The 21,300-nt window shown below is 41.1% G+C and overlaps 1 protein-coding gene across 2 annotated transcripts in view; it reads right to left on the reverse strand.

The window, feature by feature from the left end:
• Positions 1-4,067: 4,067 nt before the first annotated feature.
• Positions 4,068-21,300, reverse strand: part of Tor1aip1 (torsin 1A interacting protein 1) — a 32,724-nt gene continuing 15,491 nt past the window's right edge. Inside the window, exons 6-11 of one of the 2 annotated variants that reach the window (XM_051147623.1) lie at positions 21,179-21,259; positions 19,155-19,199; positions 16,112-16,153; positions 15,176-15,247; positions 9,964-10,020; positions 4,068-5,096 (exon numbers count right to left, since the gene is read on the reverse strand). In XM_051147623.1, the coding sequence (XP_051003580.1) occupies positions 4,309-5,096; positions 9,964-10,020; positions 15,176-15,247; positions 16,112-16,153; positions 19,155-19,199; positions 21,179-21,259 (1,085 nt within the window). In that variant the 3' untranslated portion in view covers positions 4,068-4,308. The remainder of the gene's footprint in view (positions 5,097-9,963; positions 10,021-15,175; positions 15,248-16,111; positions 16,154-19,154; positions 19,200-21,178; positions 21,260-21,300) is intronic. The other variant, XM_051147624.1, reaches the window with a different exon arrangement.

Here is a 21,300-nt window from a genome sequence, read left to right on the forward strand (position 1 = left end):
CTGATCAATGACATTAAAATGTGCAACTTTCATCTCTGTTAGCTCTCAGTGAAAGAAACTCGGTTTACTCAGTTTTGTTCTGAGAATTAGAAAACGTAAAGAGAATTAGAAATGTAAAGAAAGCAATTGAAGGAAGGGACGCAAATTTCCTTGCTAGAAAATGCAAAACTGATGTATTTTTTGTGAACTTCTTGGCCTACTATTGTCTTCAAAGTCACAGAGCTCAATTTCTGGAGACCCGAATTCCCTCTCTCACGTTGATGACTTTCTCGTTTGAAAGAATCATAAACAAAGTAGAGTTCAGGCCATAACTAACATGCGGATGCTTTTCTTTTAGCAGCGCAGGAGTGAACCCAGGGCCTCCCATGTGCTAGGCATGTATTCTGCCGCTAACGCAACACCCTGAGCCCAGCTTTAGGAGATAGTGACGCTATTTAGCCAGGCTGACTATTTAGCCCAAATGCCCAGGAAGTCACTTTCCTTTTATGTATTCATTTACTTACTAAGTGTTAAGGCTGAACCCAGGGCCATGTGTATGCTAGCCAAGTGTGTTCTCTTTGACCTCTTAACAGGTGATCGAGGTTAGTGAGATGGCTCAGCAGGTAAAGGCAGGTGCCATCAAGCCCGAGCCTGAGTTAAGACCCCCAGAACCCACATGGTAAAAGAGAAATGACTCCCAAAACTTATACTCAGGCCTACTACTCCGTAAGTACTGAGATGTGTATGTTCACATAAAATAAAATGTAAAAAAAAAAAAAAACAAAAACAAAAAAACCAAAAACTTTCAAAAAAAACCCTTTTTATTCTTTGTGAATTTCATATCATGCACTGCAATCCCACTCAACTCCCCATCCCTCTCTATCTGCCCTCCGCCCTTACAATCGCCCCCCAAAAGAAAACAAAAACAAAACATCCCATAGCAGAGTGTCACACAGTGTACCCTTTGCCCAAACAGCTTTACTTGCAAATGTTCAGTGCAACGAGTCATTGGCCTGGTTCAAGCCCTCTGGTTTCTACTACACTTTCAGTACTGGATCCGAAGCAGGAGCCCTCTTGGGCATCCTGTTGATGGCCTGTTGATCAGCCTGTCAGCTCTCCTGTGCCCACACCACCAGGGCAAGCTCAACTGGTGCTGGCCAGGCAAAGTGTGGCCCGCTCTCCGGAGTGCTGCAGCCCAAGAGGCGCAGGGTGGAGACACTCCTGAGTTCATATCCTCAGTCACAGTGCCTTTATGGGTGAGTGGCTGTAAAATATTTTGTGTAAAGCACAATAAACAGATATACAATGAATATGTGCCATTAAAAATGAGAGGGAGTGAATAGAAAAAGGAAATCTAAAAAGGCTCTGTTGGGAGGCAATTAAATACTTACAAACCCTACCCTGCTTTAGGGACTCTTAAGAAACCAAAAGTCGCTAGGAGTGGCGGTGCACACCTTTAATCCCAGCACTTGGAAGGCAGAGGCAGGTGGATCTCTCAGAGTTCGAGGCCAGTCTGGTCTACAAAGTGAGTCCAGGGCAGCCAAGGATACACAGAGAAACCTTGTTTCGAAGAAGAGAAAAAAAAGAAAGAAAGAAAGAAAGAAAAAAAAAATCAAAAGTCTAACACAACCCTATTTGAATGGTAACTCAAATTCATGGATTTAAAAAAACAACAACAACTCACGTTCATTCCACTCTAAACAATACTTTTTTGGCCTAAGCTTCTCTTAGTCAAGGCCATTAAAATTTGCAAAGAAAAAAAAATTGGATTAATTTAAAAACAGGCTCACAAGTCATTAAAGTTTATAATACACAGAGTACAAACACAAAAAGTAAATTTATTTAAATTACTAAAATAGCTTTTAAAGTTATTTACACATAGCTGCTACAATCATTTTTCCTGAAAGATATAAGCAACATATATCACTTCAAAGTTATTTAGGCCAGTGGAATATTTAATAAAATACTATTTCCATATATGCATGTAAAAATACTTTCAAAAACTTTTTTATAGTTCTTTAGAAAATAAACTTGATCATCTGACTTGTGACAGGAAGAGATTATAATAAAGGTACAGATACTGGTCGTCTCCCTGGAAAGAAGGTAGACCACGCTCTACCACCCACCACGAGACTCCCAGAGGGCAAAGGAGGCCTAACTAGCACTCTAAATTTTCACTTAGATGCCTATGGACAAAAGACCTCAAGGTGGATCTAAAAGGACAAGAGTAGAAAACAAAAAAAAAAGCAACAGACAGATGAGAAAGCCCAGTGTTAAGTGTAAAAAAAAAAAAAAAAAAAAAAAACCACCCCTGAAACACTCCAGCAGTAGACACATATGTCCAACACTCTTTAAGTGTGGTAAGGACCACTCTTTTTGGATTGAGGCACTCAAAATTGATCATGTGATAGAATACTTTTGTATTCGTTAATGGAGTGCTATACAAGGCCTTTAGTACACATGTACAAGCAGAAAACGGAGTTTGCTTCACTAGCCCAGCAGTTTACCCCATTTTTAAAGTTGTCTGTATGTGCTGTGCTTGCCTGCGTGCGTGGTGTGTGTGGCTGTGCATGTGTGGTGTATGTGTCTGTGCGTGTGGGTGTGTGTGTGTGGGGGGGGGGTTGTTGACACAGTTTTCATTCTGCAGCTCAGACAGGCTAGCTGGAAACTCACTACGTAGCTAATGATGGCCTTGGATTCACAGCCGAGCTCCTGCTTTAGCTTCCCAAGTGCTGGGGTTGTAGACCTGAGTCACCCGACTTTGAAATGTTTTTCTACTGCTGGAGGATGTAATTCACCGGTAAAGCACCTGACCAGTAGGCTTGGGGTCCTAGGTTCAATCCCTAGTATAAGCAAAAAGTAAAAAAAAAATAAATAAATAATAAATTCCCAAGCCATCAAGTTGAGGATGTACTGGATATTGTATTTCTTTAAAACAAAAACTGTCAGGTGTTATCAAAAAGAGATTACCTACCTTTAAAACTGTTAGAAGTTAATTACGGAAATAAACTGTATGATATACAGACTTTAAGAATCTTGGAAGGAAGCCGGGCATGGTGGAGCACGCCTTTAATCCCAGCACTCGGGAGGCAGAGGCAGGTGGGTCGCTGTGAGTTCGAGGCCAGCCTGATCTACAAAGCGAGTCCAGGACAGCTAAGAATACACAGAGAAACCCTGTCTCGAAAAAAAACCAAACAAACAAAAATCTTGGGAGAACTACAGAACTCTTCTTTACTGGGGAGTGGGACTGAGATAGGGTCCTGATAATATCTATATCTATATATTCCAGGCTGGCTTTGATTTAAAGGTGTTGCACTTTGATGAGTGCTGAGATTCCAGGTGTATGGAATGCTGGTTGCGGAACCCAGGGTACCACACGAGCTGGGCAAATGGTCGACCACTGAGCTTTAGCCTCACACCAACAACTTCTCAAGTGATGAAAAAGACAGCAGTAAAAAAGCAAATTGTAGCGGTTCACTGAGGTAACAGCCTAGACATGTTTGAGTAACCCGCCTCTCAGAGGCTTTTGCCACTCTCATGCTTTTTTTATAAAGTAACATTTCATTTTAAAAACTTTAAAACTTTTTAAAATGATTATTACTATTTTTTTAAAAGACAGTTTCTCATGTAGTCCAGGGTTTCAGAAAACACTATATGGATGAGGCTGGCCTTGAACTTCTGATCCTCCTGACTACCCTGAGCAAATGCTGGGACTACAGGCATGTCTCACCATGCCCAGCTTGCAGCTATCATTTTTCTTCCATTTCCTTCTCTTAAACAGTTTCTCTGTTTTCCTCTCTAAAAACCAGGTTTGGGGGGGAGGGTGGCTAAACTGCACACCCACATGATCTTTCATGACTTCTGTTTTTAAAGAAAGAAACTAAGAATTCCACCTTAAATGGTATAAAAGAAAGAATAATGGCTACAATTTAATGGCTACACTTAGGGAGCTGCCACACTAATAGGGTCACAAATAAACAAACAAATCCAAAGTTAAATATAAAGCTGATCCTTTGAGAAAGGAAGCTCACCCCTCTCGCTGGTCACACCACAGCAAGAATGATCCAGTCAGAATGGGAGGAAGCAGACCCTCAGGGAACTGCACATACTGTAGACTATGCTAAACACCCTTAGCAGTTCTCAGTGGAAACAGACACGATTCTCTCAAATCACAGATAATTAGGCTGCATAAATGATTTAGACATTCCATCTTTATGTATGAGTTTCCTTTAAAACAAAACCAGTTTTCAAAAACTGCTCCCAATTCTGTCTCTAGTTACCAAGTCTGAAATCTGCTCAGACTTGAGACAGGATTTCGGTTTTTCTCGATCACAGGCAGCTGCCCCCTTTCAGGGTGTTTTCAGGCTGCACGGGCAGCACGAGGTGGGAAATGCGGCTCCACAGCCCGTTCAGCTTGTCTGGGTCCATGTGGTTGTAGGAGCTGGCCGTTTCGGCTCTGGTGAACTTAACTTTGAGGAAATCCCGCACTTTCTCTTCAATTTCCTTTAGGCCGAGGCTGGCTTTCAGCGTCTTCTCCTCCAGCAGCACAGTCAGGACCAGGGCTACATCTTTGAAGGCAGCGTTTTCATGGTCGCAGTACTTATAGAAGATCAAGGTTGAGCCTGCTGGCAGGGATTCAAAGCGGTGGACCACAGCTGCATTCTGGCCATTTCTAAACCCGTCGTTCAGTTCTTGATCTACTTCTTGTTTGACAACGTCACTGTCTTGATCAGCTTTACGGGCCCCGTCAATTCGGATGGCAGGGAGACTGCGGAAGGCGGAGTAGGCATCAGCGATTTGTTCACTCAGACACTTGAGCACTTCTTCAGCATCTTGGGCTGCAGTGAGCAGCAGGATGGCGGGCTGGGGCCGAGGGACAGAGCTGTTCAGGTGTCTTTCTAGGAATGTTGTGCCTCTTTTCCACAGCTTCTCGTCTTGACTCTGGTACTTTGACTGAAGTTGCTTCATCTGGTTCTGGAATTCTTGAACGGCAGTGGTTTCTACTGCAGGAGTATGAAAGAACCAAAACATTCCCACAGCAAGGACGGCAATGAGACCCAGCCCCCACCATTTTGTCTTGACACGAGATTCATTCTGAGGTTGTACGGCTACTTGTGCTAAAAAAAAAAAGGACATACATATCACATTAAACCTGGGTCCTCTGCACGAACCACGCATGCTCTTAACTGCTGAGCTACAAACTCCCTGCCTCTGCCTTGTGAGTGCTGGCATTAAAGGTATGCCTGACTACGAATGACTAAGAGGGAGCACTTTAAAGAAGGGAGCTGGGGTTTTTTTCCCCTCAGAAATAAATATATCCTCTTCAATAAAAGCTCATAAACCTATGGAGATTTTATATATATGTGATATATACAAGAAAGATAATGGTTCTAAAGAAAAAGAACTTACATATGAAATGGTGTAAACATAATTTCAGAAGCAAAACTTTATAAAGTAAAACTTATGAGCATTTTTTTAATAGTTGGGAAGTAAATGATAGGTGCTTTATAAAGCACTGCTTAATTTAGAAAATCAGCAGTTAACATGGCTAAGTATATAAAGTAGAATATTTCTGAAATATATAAAGAAAGGATTTGAAGCAGGGTGCAGTGGCACATGCCTGTAATCCCAGCACTTGGGATTCTATGAGTTTGAGGCCAGCCTGGTCTACAAAGTGAGTCCAGGACAGCTAAGGCTACACAGAGAAATCCTGACTCGAAAAGCCAAGGGAGAAAAAAAGGATGAAAAAAAAAAAAAAAGGATTCAATACGTTTTCCATATACTACAGCAGCTACTTATCTATGTAAGTTAACTGTACTTATATTTATCTTTGTGGCATGCAAGTTGATGGTGTAAAACTCTGGCACTGAACTTGTCATTATTACTGGAGATAATTATAGTACCATTTTATTTGCATAATGCTTTTTTACTTTATATAGCATTTTCATAGATTACTTCATTTACCAATTAAATAATAACTTGTAATCCCACTTATGAATCTGTTATTTTTTAAGAGATTTATTTATTATGTTTACAGTGTTCTGCCTGCATGTACACCTGCAGGCCAGAACAGGGCACAAGATCTCATTACAGATGGTTGTAAACCACCATGTCGTTGCTGGGAACTGAACTCAGGACCTTTGGAAGAGCAGGCAGTGCTCTTAACCTCTGAGCCATCTCTCCAGCCCATCCAAATCTGTTATTTATTGATTACTTTAGTCTAATAGGTGTAGTAGGGACTTTTAAGAGTAGCAGATCTCAAAGTGTGGCCTGAAGCTATCTTGAACACTTGAACACTACTTGGTTGTGCAGTCTCTAATAGTAAGAAATTTTGGTTTTGGCCACTGTGGTGACAGTTGCCCTAATGGTGGGATAGCTGTGTGTGAAGAAGAGATGCTTTGGGCAGGAATTGCTGGAAGAGGCATTAAGCTGTGTTAGCACAGCCACTGTAGGTCTCACTGCTAGTATACAAGGTTAAAAGTAATTGGGGATGCCAGGTGTTATGGCGCACACCTTTAATCCCAGCACTCAGGAGGCAGGTGGCTTTCTGTAAGTTCAAGGCCAGCCTGGTCTACATAGTGAATTCCAGGCCAGGCAGGGCTATGCAGAGAGACCCTGTTTCAAACAACAAAACAAAAATTAGAAGGGCTGGTGAGTGGATCAGCAGGTAAAGGTGCCTGTTCTAAGCCCAATGACCTGAGTTTGATCCCTAGTACCCATGTGTTATGTTAGAAGAAAACTGATTCTGAAAGTTGTCCTCTGACCTCCACACACATAAAAAATAAACGTAGTAAAATTTTAAAGGGGGAGAGGAAAAACCAGTTTCATTTAAGACTGCCCTTCAGGCAGTAGCTAAATTAACTTTGTTCAACCTCAGTGCTTAGGCTGAGGCAGGGTGTAGCTTGGTGTAAATGTGTGGCACATGTAAGGCCCTCAGCACGATATCCAGCACCCATAACACAAAACAAAACAAAAAAACTCAAGACCTTTAACGTTCTGAGTACACATGTTTTCAGTGTTCTATGTAAAAACAGAAGAACGTCTACTGCAAAGCACAGACTAGGGGGGTCCAAAGGGAAAGGGCTCTAACTGAGTGCAAGGTAGTTTAAAAAGTGCATGCCCTTTTTACTTGAGAAATGATTGCCAACCTATGGCTAGTCACAGTCCTGCATTTCACAGCTGTTTCTTGAAAAATGAACAAGATATGCCCGGTACTTTGTGAGTGAGGGCGCTGAGCTCCTGTCAGCCCTCCCACTGCTGTCTCACTGCAGCACTATCATCCCTAGTACTCGGATGACGGACATGAGTCACCACTCCTGGTAATGTTTCATTCTTGAAAGATCCTGAGTTTGATAGTGACATTAACAAATGTAATCTTGTATACTGTACATAAATGTCAACGTTCAGAAAATGCACATACCGTTTGCTTCGTTTCCTTGAGAGGCAGTCTCACTATGGACACTTGGCTAGTCTAAGACTCTCTATGGAGACCACGCTGACCTCAGACTCATGAGTGGTCCTTCTGCCTTCCCCTTTTGAGTGCTGGCATGGGACACTGCTTTAAAGACCACGCCTAGTGACCATTGCGCATCTGAGTGAATCAGGATTTCCTAACGACCTGTGCCTGTAGCCTCGGCACCTGGAAGGTGGAGGCAATAGCATCAGTAGTTCAAGGCCAGCTTCAGCTAGGTAGTGAGTTCAAGGCCAACACTGGCTATATAAAAGCTTACCTCAAATAAAATAAGACAACAACTAACCACCAAAAAGGAACTACCAAATAAAACAGCTCTAGAAAATGGCAATGAGTTTTAATGCAAGAGCACAAAAAATTCATTAAGTTTCTGACTTCACACTTCAAATTACACTTAAGAAAATACCACCTTTCTTGGGGCTGGAGAGATGGCTCAGCGGTTAAGAGCACTGACTGTTCTTCCAGAGGTCATGAGTTCAATTCCCAGCGACCACATGGTGGCTCACAACCATCTATAATGTGATCTGGTGTGCACTATATACATAATAAATAAATAAAATAAATCTTAAAAAAAAAAAAAAAAAAGAAAATACCGCCTTTACTCTTTTGTGTCATGTCCTTTTGTGCACTCATTTCTACTTCCTTAGCATTTATTTTTACGCCCTCCCAGTCTTCTTTCTAGTGTTTTATGCTTTACCCACATTTACATCTATTTAATATATTTAAGTATACTATACTTTGTCCATTTACACACATATACATTATAGGCTGGAATATGCATATAAGAGAACATGCAGCTTTTGTCTGAGTTTAGGCCGCTTTCCTTATGTTATACTTTCCAGATACATCCATTTCCTTGAAAATTCTGTAATTTCATCATTCTTAACCTCTGAATAAAATTCCATTGTGTGTGTATACCATATTTTCATTATCCATCTGCTGGTGAACATACAGGCTGGTTCCACTTCCTTGCTGTCATGAATAGCAATAAACATGGATGGATGTACAGTGGCTCTGTGATAAGACACTGAGTTCTTTGGCTGTATGCTGGGGATAGAACTGGGTCATATGGCGGCTCTGTGATTTTTGGGAAACCGCCATGACGATCTCTGTAACGGCTGCACTAGTGTGCACCCCCACCAGGAGGAAAGAAGGGGCCTTTCCCCTACATCCTCACTAGTATTTACTGTCAGTTGTTCAACGTTGAAGTTGCAAGGAAAGTCCACAATCCATAAAAAGGCTTTAAAAATTCTTTCTATCTGAACAATGCTCTTAGCTAAATACAGAAGTAGATGTGAGACTCCAAGTAAAGTTTACTAAACCAGAGACTAATTTCTAGGTAAATAAGAATAGGTTTAACGCAATTTTTTTTCCTTCTTAAAGTACCTCAAAAAGCTTAAAAATAAACTATTATGTGGCCCGGCAACACCACTGCTGGGTATGTATCCAAAGAGATGAATTCAGTACGTGCAGCCCAGCGTTCAGACCCTGCAGCCCAAGGTCACTACAGCAGTGATCCACAACAGCAAGCCATGGAGACAAACGTCCATCCGCTGAGGAGACGGGAAGAAAAATTGTCCAGAAGAAAGGATCCTGTCATTTCCAAAGTAATTAAAACTCTTTGTGGGTATGTTACCAGTGTAGAGAGAGACAACAACCTGAGACTCGCTACTGACTGCTTAGTACTCATTACTCATGGAAACAGGCTTTGGGAGTAAAAACCTTCCTCAAGGCTAGATATGAGGCAAGTGCTCCAGTTTAGTTCAAATACAGGTCTGTGGACTCCAAAATCTGCAGCATTTGCTCCGGTCACACTATGCACTGCCTTTCCACTAATCCAGCAGTGGTGCTGTCTTAAGTGCAGTTTGGAGTGTGAAGTCAGAAACTGTTAATGAATTTTTTGTGCTCTTGCATTAAAACTCATTGCCGTATTCTAGAGCTGTTTTATTTGGTAGTTCCTTTTTGGTGGTTTGTTGTTAACTGTATTTGAGGTAAGCTTTTATATAGCCAGCGTTGGCCTTGAACTCACTACCTAGCTGAAGCTGGCCTTGAACTACTGATGCTATTGCCTCCACCTTCCAGGTGCCGAGGCTACACTGCAGCTTTCAGTCAAAGTCAATTTGTTAGTATCATGTGTGTGTGCACAGGCCATGGTGTGTAGACGTAGGTCAGAGTAGAACTTTGTGGAGTTACTTTTCTCTCCTCCTTCATGTGGGTTCTGAGCTCAGGTGGTGAGAAGCTGGTACAGTAAGGTTTTACCCACTAAACAATCTCTCTCGCCCTCCTTATCAGCATTTATTTTTGGTATTACGAACAATAAAATCAAGAGGAAACTGGATGTTTCATATAGTTTGCCTACACAGAATTTCACTGCTGATAAAATACATACTTTTTTCCCATGGAAATGCTCATGTGATGCTTCAAATCCCATTATGTCACACAGCTGTCAAAAAAGGTTTAAAACAAATACAGGCCACCAAGTTTGGACGCACTTAATGAACAGATAAACTTACGTTGGCTGGAGGTTGATGGAGACTGGATTCTATAGTTTGATTCCTGAATGCTGTTATCTAAAATAAAATAATAATTTCAAAAGACCATCAATTTTATGTTTTGTTTGCCCACTTATTTACATTAGAGAAAGAAAATGAAAATTCTACCAAAAGAAGGCAGAGGCCAGGCAGAGGCATTAAGTAGGTGAGGCAGACTATCTGAATGCCTGCTGCACCACAGGCTCCTTCACAGTTAATTGCAGCAACACTGATCCAGTACAGAGTGAACATTTAAACACTAGTGTTGAGAGAAAGCCTTGTAGCTTATGTAATAAGAACGAGAAACTCTGGAAGAAAGGTAAGAGGTCAAAGAAGATAAGGCCACCGTGGCAAAGCATGACGCCATCTGGGAAATGGCCATTTACTAAACCACTTCCTGGTGAAAATGCTGTAAAGTGAAGGGAAATGTAAAGCATAGATTACTAAGTTACATGGACTAAGGTGTTCCCATAGAAAACTCAATCTTACATCCTCATTTCCTATCTCAGAATGGCTGAAATAGTTCCTCTGGGGACTCTGACCATTTAGAATTTTAATTAATATTTTTAAGACAAAACCAAACCTGTTTCAGGAGACAGACAGGCTTAGCAACGTCACTGGTATGGCCTCCATTTGCTGTTTTAGCCATCGACCACTTCCTGTAGTAACTTTGATAGGGACAACTTCTGAATAGATAAACGATCTTCCTTGTGCTTATTAACAGCTTCTACTTGAGGAACACTGGGCTAGACCACAGGAATAAAGTCAGCACTTCTAAGATACAGAAATTGCCTTGCATCCTATGCCAGAAAACATAAACAAAACCAAAACACTCAATAACCAAGTAGGACACAATGGCATCTTAACTCTAAGAGCCATATTGTTTTTCAGTTATCAGTTCTGCTCAAGAAACTTTATTAGAAACTTTTAAATTATGCCAGGAAGTTGCAGTTGCATTATTAAAAATCAATAAAATGCCCCCAATACATCAGATGTTCCTCTTAAGTACCTCATTAGATGGTCGCAAGTATCAAATGGAATACATGACAGTGCTGTGATGCTCCACTTTATGATGGTGTGACAAACAGCTTTAAATATGTATCATATGCACTGTGTATGTAATCCATAGATCAGAAACATACTTTTAAGTCTGCTATGTATAAACCACTGAGGTAGGACATGGCCTAAAGGTTAAACTCTCTCTCTCTCACTAAAATCACTAGAGGCAGTAAGAGAAACATGAAAAGTTATAGAGATTTTGGAGTCCCAAGATTATAGCTGCAGTCACCCCATAAAAGTCAAGAGTAGAAGGCCATGAACCTGCCACAGTTACTGATTTGTACATGACACAAATAAGCATTTGCAATTATGTGGTAAAACTAAAAAACTGTGTTTAATGTAGGGGACTCCTCATAGTGCTGAGCTAAAGGTACAGGTGCCTCTGACAGTAAGAAAGCTGGAGGGCAGGAAGTTTTGAATGAGAAAGTGGAGGAGCCTGAGAGCTAAAACCCAAGAGCTCTAACGCTAAACTTGGTAACTATGCTCCGCCTTTCAAAAGGTCCCAAAATATACTTTAAAGATCTGCTTTCTCGCTGGCCATGGTGGCACATGCCTTTAATCCCAGCACTTGGGAGGCAGAGGCAGGTAGATTGCTGTGAGTTCGAGGCTAGCTTGGTCTACAAAGCAAGTCCAGGACAGCCAAGGCCACACAGAGAAACCCTGTCTTGAAAAACAATTCCCAGCAACGACATGGTGGCTCATGACCATTTATAATGTGATCTGCTGTCCTCTTCTGGTGTGCAGGTGTACATGCAGGCAGAGCATTGTATACATAATAAACAAATCTTTTTTTAAAAATCTAATTTCTCTAGACATATTTTAAGTGGAAAGAAGTACAGACATTGACTGTCCCTTGACCAAAAGGTTAGGATTGCAGATCAAAACCTCAACTGGGCCATTTTATACCCAGGAAAACTGGTGCTAACATGAGATGACAACAAGAAATCAAGTTCCAGGTTCTGAAACACCAACATTAAAAAATACCCCCACCACAGCCAGCAGAAATACACAGCTGACAGAGCAATATGAAATTCAGAATGCTGAAAAAAAAAATGAGGCAGGGAGAATTGAGCTAGGCATGGTGGCGCACACCTGTGATCGCAGCACTCAAGAGGCGGCAAGAGGAGGAAAAGGAGGAGAAGGCTGGCGTTGGCTCTGTGAGACCCTGTCCAAAAACCAGAACAGCAGCAACCAAAGAACAAAGAATAACATCCGGGGAAATGTTTAAACTACTCTCTTGGGTTGAAGAGTAACCTGTGTAAAGGCTGTTACAGAGCTGCCACAGGCCTTGTTCACTGTTACACGTATTTTCCTCCTTTCCCTTGTTTTATCCTAAATAAAAAGTTGTTAAGGGACTAATGATCTTCCTTCTCCCATTAGCCTAGACGGCCCAGCTGTATTCAACCAGCTACTTCAGCAGCCTGGTTATAGGCGTGCACCACCGTGCTCGGCTTGATGCACGCATACTTCTTGTACGCCCATTTTCTGTCAAGTTTTCTGTCCAAGCTCAACAGAATACATAGAAATGCTAGTTATAAGTACCTAAGTCATAATATTATACTAATGTAAGATGACGTAGGAATGCAACATAAAATTCTAAAATTAGCTACATATTTGGTGATAAAAAAAAAAAAAACTGCTAGGCTGGTCATGCTGACTTTTAATCCCTGTACTTGGGAAGCCGGTGCACAGGGATCTCTGAGGGTTGCAGGTCAATCTGCTCTCTACATTCTTTCAGGCCAGCCAGGGCTATACTGTAAGAGTCGTTCTCACAAAAACAAAACCAACAACAGCCGCAGCACTGCTACATAGCAAACAAATGTCCAACATAAGTATTTTTCCTTTTGCAATGCGTATTGTCTTTGAGAAAATAAAAGTTTAAAGAGATTTGGAGAGTGCTGGATGCAGTGGAGCAATGCCTGCAATCCCAGCACTCCCGGACGCAGGCAGATCTCTATGAGTTCGAGGCCATCTTGGTCTACAAAGTGAGTGCAGGACAGCCAAGGCCACATAGAGAAACCAGGTTTCAAAAAACAAAAAGAAAGGTGTGTGTGTGTGTGTGTGTGTGTGTGTGTGTGTGTGTGTGTGTGTGTGTGTAGAGATATTAGTTTCAAATCTCACATCAGGTGGCTCATAAACACTAGCTCCAAGGGATCTGTCACCCTCTTCTGACCTCTGGAGGTACTGCACTCATATGTACAAATATAGAACACACAATTAAGAAAAAATTCTAGAGCTAAAGTGATGGTTCAGCTGCTAAGAAGAGCAATTGGTACTTTTGCAGAGAACCCAGGTTCAGTCCCTGGGGCCCACTGCCTGTAACTCCAGTTCCAAACCAAAGCCCTTTACTAGGTCAGGTACACACACACATACACAAAAATAATTTTTAAAAAATTTAATCTAAAAAAAGTTTTAAAATCTTTTCTTTGCTATTTATTGCCTAGAATACAATATTAAGAAATAAGAAATAGCTGGGCGTGGTGGTGCATGCCTTTAATCCCAGCACTTGGGAGGCAGAGGCAGGCAGATGCTGTAAGTTTGAGGCCAGCCTGGTCTACAAAGGTGAGTCTATGACAGCTAAGGTTACACAGAGAAACCCTGTCTCAAAAAAACAAAAACAACAACAACAACAACAAAAATTAAGAAATAACCCAAGAAGCTCTAAATTTTTCAGGGTATACAGACTATTGCATTTTTTTACTTTCAGGAGTTATTTCTTAGGATTTAATTTTCAACTGGGTGTGGTGGTACACACCTTTAATCCCAGGAGGCAGAGGCAGGAGAAGCTCTCTGAGTTGAGGCCAGTCTGGTCTACATAGTGAGTTCCAGGATGGCCAGGGTGATACAGAGAGATGCTGTCTCTCTAACTTAATAGGAAAAAAAAAAAAAAAAAAAAAAAAAAAAAACCCTAGATTTTAATTTTAATTCTGGCTACACATAATTCTAATATGCTAAATAATTAGTATTTGGTTTCCTAAGAGGCAATAAATAACAAATTACAAGAGGAAATGGTCTTCTAATATTAAGTATACACAACATTAAGAAATAACAGCCAACATTAAGGCAAGAGAAGAGCATTTCATTTTCCAGCAGCTAAATAACTCATTTATGTGTGGAATAAAGCTTACTGCTAAAGGAAAGTGAACTGTGGTCATTAGAGATTACCTGGATCAGTTTAGTCAGCCATTCTAGGAGCAAAAGAGCTACTGTGGTTGGATAGGAAAAAGGGGATCTGACCTACCACTGTGGTGTGATGGCGCATGCCTACACTCCTAACCCTGAGCGGCTGAGGTTGCGTGATGGAGTTCCAGGCAGTGTGGGCCATACAGTGAAACACTGTCCCCATGCCAAAAGCAAATGGTGTACTGTGGGAAGGGAGAGCAGAGAAGCACCATTCTAGGCAGAAATACAGTGGATGTTTTTATACAGCCAAAATAGACACAACCATTACAGTTTTGGGTTGGTTGGTTGGTTTTGGACATAGGTTCTTGTTCTAAAGCCTAGGCTGACAGGACCTCTCGTCTTCCTGTCCTAGCCTCCCACACACTGGAGTCACAGACAGGATTTGCTACATCTGACTTGATTTTTTTCCCCTTTGTTCTTGCATATGATTAAAACAGTGTTTCAAGTATGCTAGCCAAGTGCCCTGCCCCTTAGCTGCATCATTAGCACTGATGTGGATGTATTTCTACAGAAATAATAACAGACTGAGTTCAAAGTATGATCATTTTATCACATCAATTTACAGGTCTTTCTTTCTTTCTTTTTATGAAAATACTATTCGTGACTCTCAGCTTTTAGGGCATGGAATAATGGGCCAAGAAGGTTGCCAGGGGGTGTTTATCTGTCTGGCATCCACCAACACACACACACACACACACACACACACACACACACACACACACTCCTTAAATTATTAGAAGCGTACACCTCCACTGTCATGCACAAGCCACTGCTGCCAGAGCTTGGGAGGCCTGGGAGCACCATCCATTGCTTTTCTCATGCCACTTTCTACACTGCACTTGTGCTCAAGATGACAATCGAGGAGCCAGAGTTGGCCTTTAGGACTCATCCGAAGAACTCAGTACTTAGTAATTCAATAGAAGTATAGTGAAAAAGTGAGGCGTCTACTTACAGGCTGCCATTCTAGTCCTCATTCTTAGGGCTTGTTCAACCCTCTGCTGAGGGTTTTTTTCACACCCTGGGCCTGAATCAAAAACATAGAAAAACATCATTTCATATACTTTCTAAGTTTACACCATAGTTCAACATTTATAATAAATCTAACAGAAAGGGGGACAGCAGGGAGGACAAATACAAGTCTCTGAAGTAAAAGATAATTTCATGGGATCAGATCAGTGAAGACAAAAGCCTTCCCATGGCAAGAAATAGTCACTCACTAGACAAAACTGAGCTGTACATCTTTACTCTGGTCTCTAGGACTGAGTTCAAAACTGTTCTATTGTATTCTAATTACATTAAGAAAAGTTGGGCAATTATCCTACAAGCAAATCACTGAGGCTAGCCAGCCCTGAAGAGAGTACCACCTCACAGAGTAACTACTCCGTAAAGTACCACTGTGGGATGGCTTTAAGAAGTGGAGAAGGGCCGGGCAGTGGTGGCGCATGCCTTTAACTCCAGCATTTGGGAGGCAGAGGCAGGTGGATCTCCGTGAGTTTGAGGCCAGCCTGGACTACAGAAGAATTCCAGGATATAGCCAGAGCTACTACACAAAGAAACCTTGTCTCAAAAAAAAAAAAAAAAAAAAAAAAAAAAACAAAACCACAAAACAAAAAAGAAGAAGAAGAAGAAGAAGAAGAAGAAGACGACGACGACGACAAGGTGAAATGAGCTAAAATCGTATTAGAACTTTATTTGATTTCTTGAGACAGGGTATCTCTGTGTAGCCCTGGCTGTCCTAGAACTCTGTAGAGTAGACTAACCAAGAACTCAGAGATCCTCCTGTCTGGGCTGGGATTAAAGGTGTGTGCCTGGCCATGTTAGAACTTTTTATTGGCTGAAAAGGAAGGAACAGGGCTGACTGAAACAGAGCAGATTATTAACCACTTACTCAGCACTGAAGGCTGATTCTCATAAGCTGCGAAGGCCTCACCTAGGACACAAAAAAGGAGCAAAGTCAAAGAACACAGGGAAACAAAGACAAAAAGATGCTATACAGACATTTCACTTATCTTCCGGATAAAGAAACCAAATCCAACCTGTGACCAGTCGAACATACAACAAATATATTTTCTCCCTTAAGTATTTTTTGTGTGCACATGTGCATGCATGTGTGCACCCGGGTGCCAGTGCCTGCAGAAGCAGAAGGTGTTTAGATCTTCTGAAGAGGTAAGATGTACAGATGGTTGTGAGCTGTCCACTGTGGTGCTAGGAACTGAACACTGGTCCTCTGTAAGCACATTTAACCACTGGGTCATTTTCCCCTTCTTATTCTTCTGCTTTTCTAAGCTTGGAAACACTCAGTGGACAATAAGATATCGGCTCTAGGATCATCACTCTAAAAATAATGTCTGTGCTGAGGATACAGAGCACTCCCGCACCACCTAACCAGGCTGTTCCCCATGGGTCTCAGGGCAACATTTAATACTTGGTCCCCAGCTGGTAGCCCTCATTGGGGAGGCTTAGGAGGCATGGCTTTGTTGAAGAAAGTTTGTCACTGGGGGGGCGGGTTTTGAAGTTTTAGACAACTTGTGACATCTGGTGTGCGCTCACACGGCCTCCTGCTTGCAGTCTGGGATGTGTGCTCTCCACTACTCCTAATGCCTTGCCTGGACTGTAAACCTGAGTAAACCCTTCCCTCTAGAACAAGGATTCTCTACTGTGGGTTGTGACCTCCACGAGAGTCTCATATTAGATATTTTGTATATCAGGTCTTTACATTGTGATTCATAATAGTAGCAAAATTACAGTTATGAAGTAGCAAAATAATTTTATGGTTGGGGACCACCACAACATGAGGAACTATATTAGAGGGTTGCAACATTAGGAAGGTTGAGAACCACTGCTCTAAAAGTTGTCTTGGTCATGGATGGCTTATTATAGAAAAATAACAATGAAACAGGTTAAATGTATTCTATGTGTCAAGTGCAATTATTTAATTCTTATACCTAATGTGGTAACACTTATTACCCATTCTTTATAAATAGGGGGAAAACAAAATTGATAATTTCTACAAGATTACATATCGAAAAGTAGTGAAACTAGCAAACAAATACAAGCAGTAGTAATTACGAACTATGCAATACAGAGCAATACCTATCACATATGCAAATCTGTGGGCACTACAAAGCCACGAAGCAAAAGATGCTACTTCAAGTTTTTAAGTATAATTATAAAATGATACGATGGGACCTAGGTAAGCATCAAAATCTTCCCTGAAAAGCTAAGTTATCCACTGATGATGAAACATATAGGTATCTACATAAATTCATCCTGAACTTTACTTTTTCTATATACAAATGCAATATATGCTTGTACTGGCTAGTTTTATGTCAACCTGACACAGCTAGAGTCGACTGAGAGAAGGGACCCCCAACAGACAAAATGCCTCCATAAAAACTGTTGTAGGCAAGCCTGTAGGCGTTTTCTTAATTGGTGATGCATGGAGGAGGGGGCAGCTCACTGTGGATAGTGCCATCCCTGGGCTGGTATTCCTGGGTTCTATAAGAAAGCAGGATAAAGGCTGGAGAGAAGGCTCAGTGGTGAAGAGCACTACTGACTGCTCTTCCAAAGGCCCTGAGTTCAATTCCCAGCAACCACATGGTGGTTCACAACTTGATGCCCTCTTCTGGTGTGCATGAAGACAGCACACCCATATACATAAAATAAATCTTAAAGAAAACTTTAAATTAAAAAAAAAAAAAAGGAAAGAAAGAAAGCAGCCAGGGGGGGCTGGAGAGATGGCTCAGGGGTTAAGAGCACCGTTTGCTCTTCCAAAGGTCCCGAGTTCAATTCCCAGCAACCACATGGTGGCTTACAACCACCTGTAATGAGATCTGGTGTCTTCCTGTGGTGGGAAGGCACATGTGTGGGCAGAAAACTGTATAAATAATAAATAAATCTTAAAAACAATTAATTGTTTAAAAAAAAAAAAAAGAAAGCAGCCAGGTGACACACACCTTTAATTCTAGCACTCGGGAGGCAGAGGCAGGCGGATTGCTGTGAGTTCGAGGTCAGCCTGGTTGACAAAGTGAGTCCAGGACAGCCAAGGCTAACATAGAGAGACCCTGTCTCGGGGGCAGGGGAGATACAAAGAAACTAAACAAAATGATATATTTTCTTGAAAAACTAGACACAGCCAGTCCTGGAGGCACAAGTCTATAAACTTAGGAGACTAAGACAAGAAGACTGCACGTTTAAGGCTTGCTTAGGCAATTCAGTGAGAACAGGCCTTAAACAAAAGTGGGCGTGAAAATAATGGACATATATGTGTACACACATACTCACTCTACCATCAAATACTAAGCAGTACTGTTTAGGAAAGTGTATTAAAGGCCACAACTAATACTGCCTATGTGAACAGATTTTCTTCTAATTTATATATTTTTTAAAAATGACAACTTAAAGAGTCAATAAAATATTTTCAAAAAGGAAACGTGGAAGGGAAAAAAGGGTTTTGACTATTTACATGGAAGCATATTATAAGTCGATTAACAACTCAAATACTGAGATTTGATTTAAAAATAGAAAAAGAAAAAACACTATTATTTTGCTTAACCTAAGGAGCAAATATTCATTACAGATTATCTGCCATAGGAAATAACATTAAGAAAACTGTTGAACTGCAATGTAGCAAAGTGATATAATGCTTGCCTAAAAAGTACTATAAAAACCTGGGCACCCCTCAGCACCCCTAAAAAAATCAAAAGTAAACGTCACTAATGATCATTGCTTCCTGCACCTTAAAATATTACTTCTAACAGTTTGTACTCTATCACTGCAACAACAAAGATAACAACTTTCAAAGTTGTAAGACTCACACTGAATCAGTGAACTAACAAAGCAATCGACGACGTTATAAGCAAGCAAAGGCGCAACGCACAAGCACAGGGCAGGTCTTCTCACGGGGTGGTCTACACACTTGCACTACTTACTCTGTGGTAACCTCCACAGGGATTCTGGATAACGGGTGGCTTCATCTAAAAAACAAAAAGTAATGTATCACTTCTTTTCTATTAAAAAAAAAAAAAAGTCAGATCCACGTTAGCGAAGAACCTGGGGGAGGGCTCCTTGTCTAAGGCCTGGGTGATGCTGCAGAGTGTGTTCCAATCACCAGCTACCGAGCCAGCGGGGAATGGAGTGGGTACTAGGCTTGTTCTCCCTCCTGCTTCCGAAGCTTGGTGTATCACTTCTAAGTGCTCATTTTGTAGGAGAACAGTTAGTATTTAATCAACAGAGCGAAACATAAACTACAGGGAATAACCTGGGGTACGTAATTTTGTAAAAAAATTCTCAGCCTGTATAACGTATCAGCACACATATCTTCTGGACTTCTGCAAGGAGGACAGGATCAAGCTAATATTGTGCATGTGCACAAGACCACAGCCCATCAGCATTCCATCACAGATGGGGGAGGGGCTCATGACTCCACCTGGCAGAAGGACCTAATAGGCAGTTAACAGTTGCTGGGGAAGGGAAGTCATAAGCCTCAGTGGTGTAGCCACTGGTAAGTTACCCACGCCCACATAATAACCTCCCACCCACCTCTGCTCGTGGCAAGCAATTGTAATTAATGTTGTGGGGGCACATACATGCAAACCAAGTAGGAAGGGAAAAAGCAGAAGCTTGGCAGGAGGCAAAGGCTGATGGAGGGGATAATGGGAGGGATACGATAAAAATATTACCTATGTATAAAATTGTAAAAGAATAAAAATATTAAATATTGCAAGAAGGATGAGGGATGGGAGAGACAAGTGGGGGCAACTAAGAACAAAGTGTAAAGGCTTATATGTGTCAAAATATAAAAAGAAACCCATTACTTTGTATGTTAGCATATAAAAACAAAATAGTAATAATCATGATGGCAACTGGGTACTGTGATGTACGTCTTCAATGTCAGAACCACTGTGGACAGGGCAGGGCTGAGGCAGGAGGATCAATATTTTAGCCTGTGCTATACAGTATCTCCAGTCTAATTAAAAAAAAAAAAAAAAAAAAAAAAAAAAAAAGTAAGCCTCTCCAAACAAAAAACCAGATACAAAAAAAGAATGGAGGGAAAATGGGGTAGGATATAAAAAATACCAAATGCCTAAAGTTTTTCAGTTTTACATTTTTATTTTTATTTTCTGTAATCCTGAGGACCAAATCAGGGCTTCCCACCCAAATGCTATGCAGGCACTCTGCCATCAGGGTGTCAGCAGCTCCACAAGCTTGTATTTATTTTAACTTTTTGAGACAGGTCTTACTATATAGCCTTGACTGGCCTGGAGCTTGCTATCTAGACCAGGTTGGCCTGGAACTCACAGACATCTTGCCTCTGCCTCTCAAGTGAGTGCTGGGGTTAAGCCCCATGAACTTATCTTTAATGAGAAAAGTGATGATGTCAACCATGAGAATTACAGAGGTTTCCACGAGGTAGTATGCCTGTGGGACTAAAAAAGCCATCCATTTACAGTGTCTACAAATAAGCATCTTCTTAAGCTTTAAGTTGCAACTTCTCTCTATAATCAACTCTCTGATAAAGTACACTTAAAGTCAAATTCCCATCACAATTACAGACGGCCATACTTAAACCACAAAATCCCCTGTGCTATCCAACATGGTTAAGAATTTGACCTAAAGACAAAGTAATTACCTAAGAATACTAAAAGATCCTAAAACTGAGCAATCCTCCCGAGACTGTTGAGTATCAATGTGATCAACTTCTCAAAATTCAAAAACAGGCAGTAGCTCTTGAACATAAAAATATCTTTCCATAAATATTCAAGCAGGCTATTTGTTGGATAGCACATTACTAATCACACGTATATAATAGAAGGAATACTTATAATGTACAAAAAAATAAAACTTTAAAAATGATTTTTAAAAAATTTTTAAAGGCTTAAAAATTAGTTAAAACCCTATTTTAACTAAGAGATCGCTCTGTGGGAAGAGTTACACGTATATAAAGCAACGTTACCTCTAGACTCAACAGAATCCCTGGATCTGACCTTGATAGTGGTATCACTGTAAGAGCTCTCTACATCGTCTTCAGTTTCTCCTAGAAGGAAGCAGACGACACACTAGTACAGTCCTAACAGT

The sequence above is a fragment of the Acomys russatus genome, chromosome 6 (assembly GCF_903995435.1).
Source record: "Acomys russatus chromosome 6, mAcoRus1.1, whole genome shotgun sequence".
NCBI classification, from domain to species: Eukaryota; Metazoa; Chordata; class Mammalia; order Rodentia; family Muridae; genus Acomys; species Acomys russatus.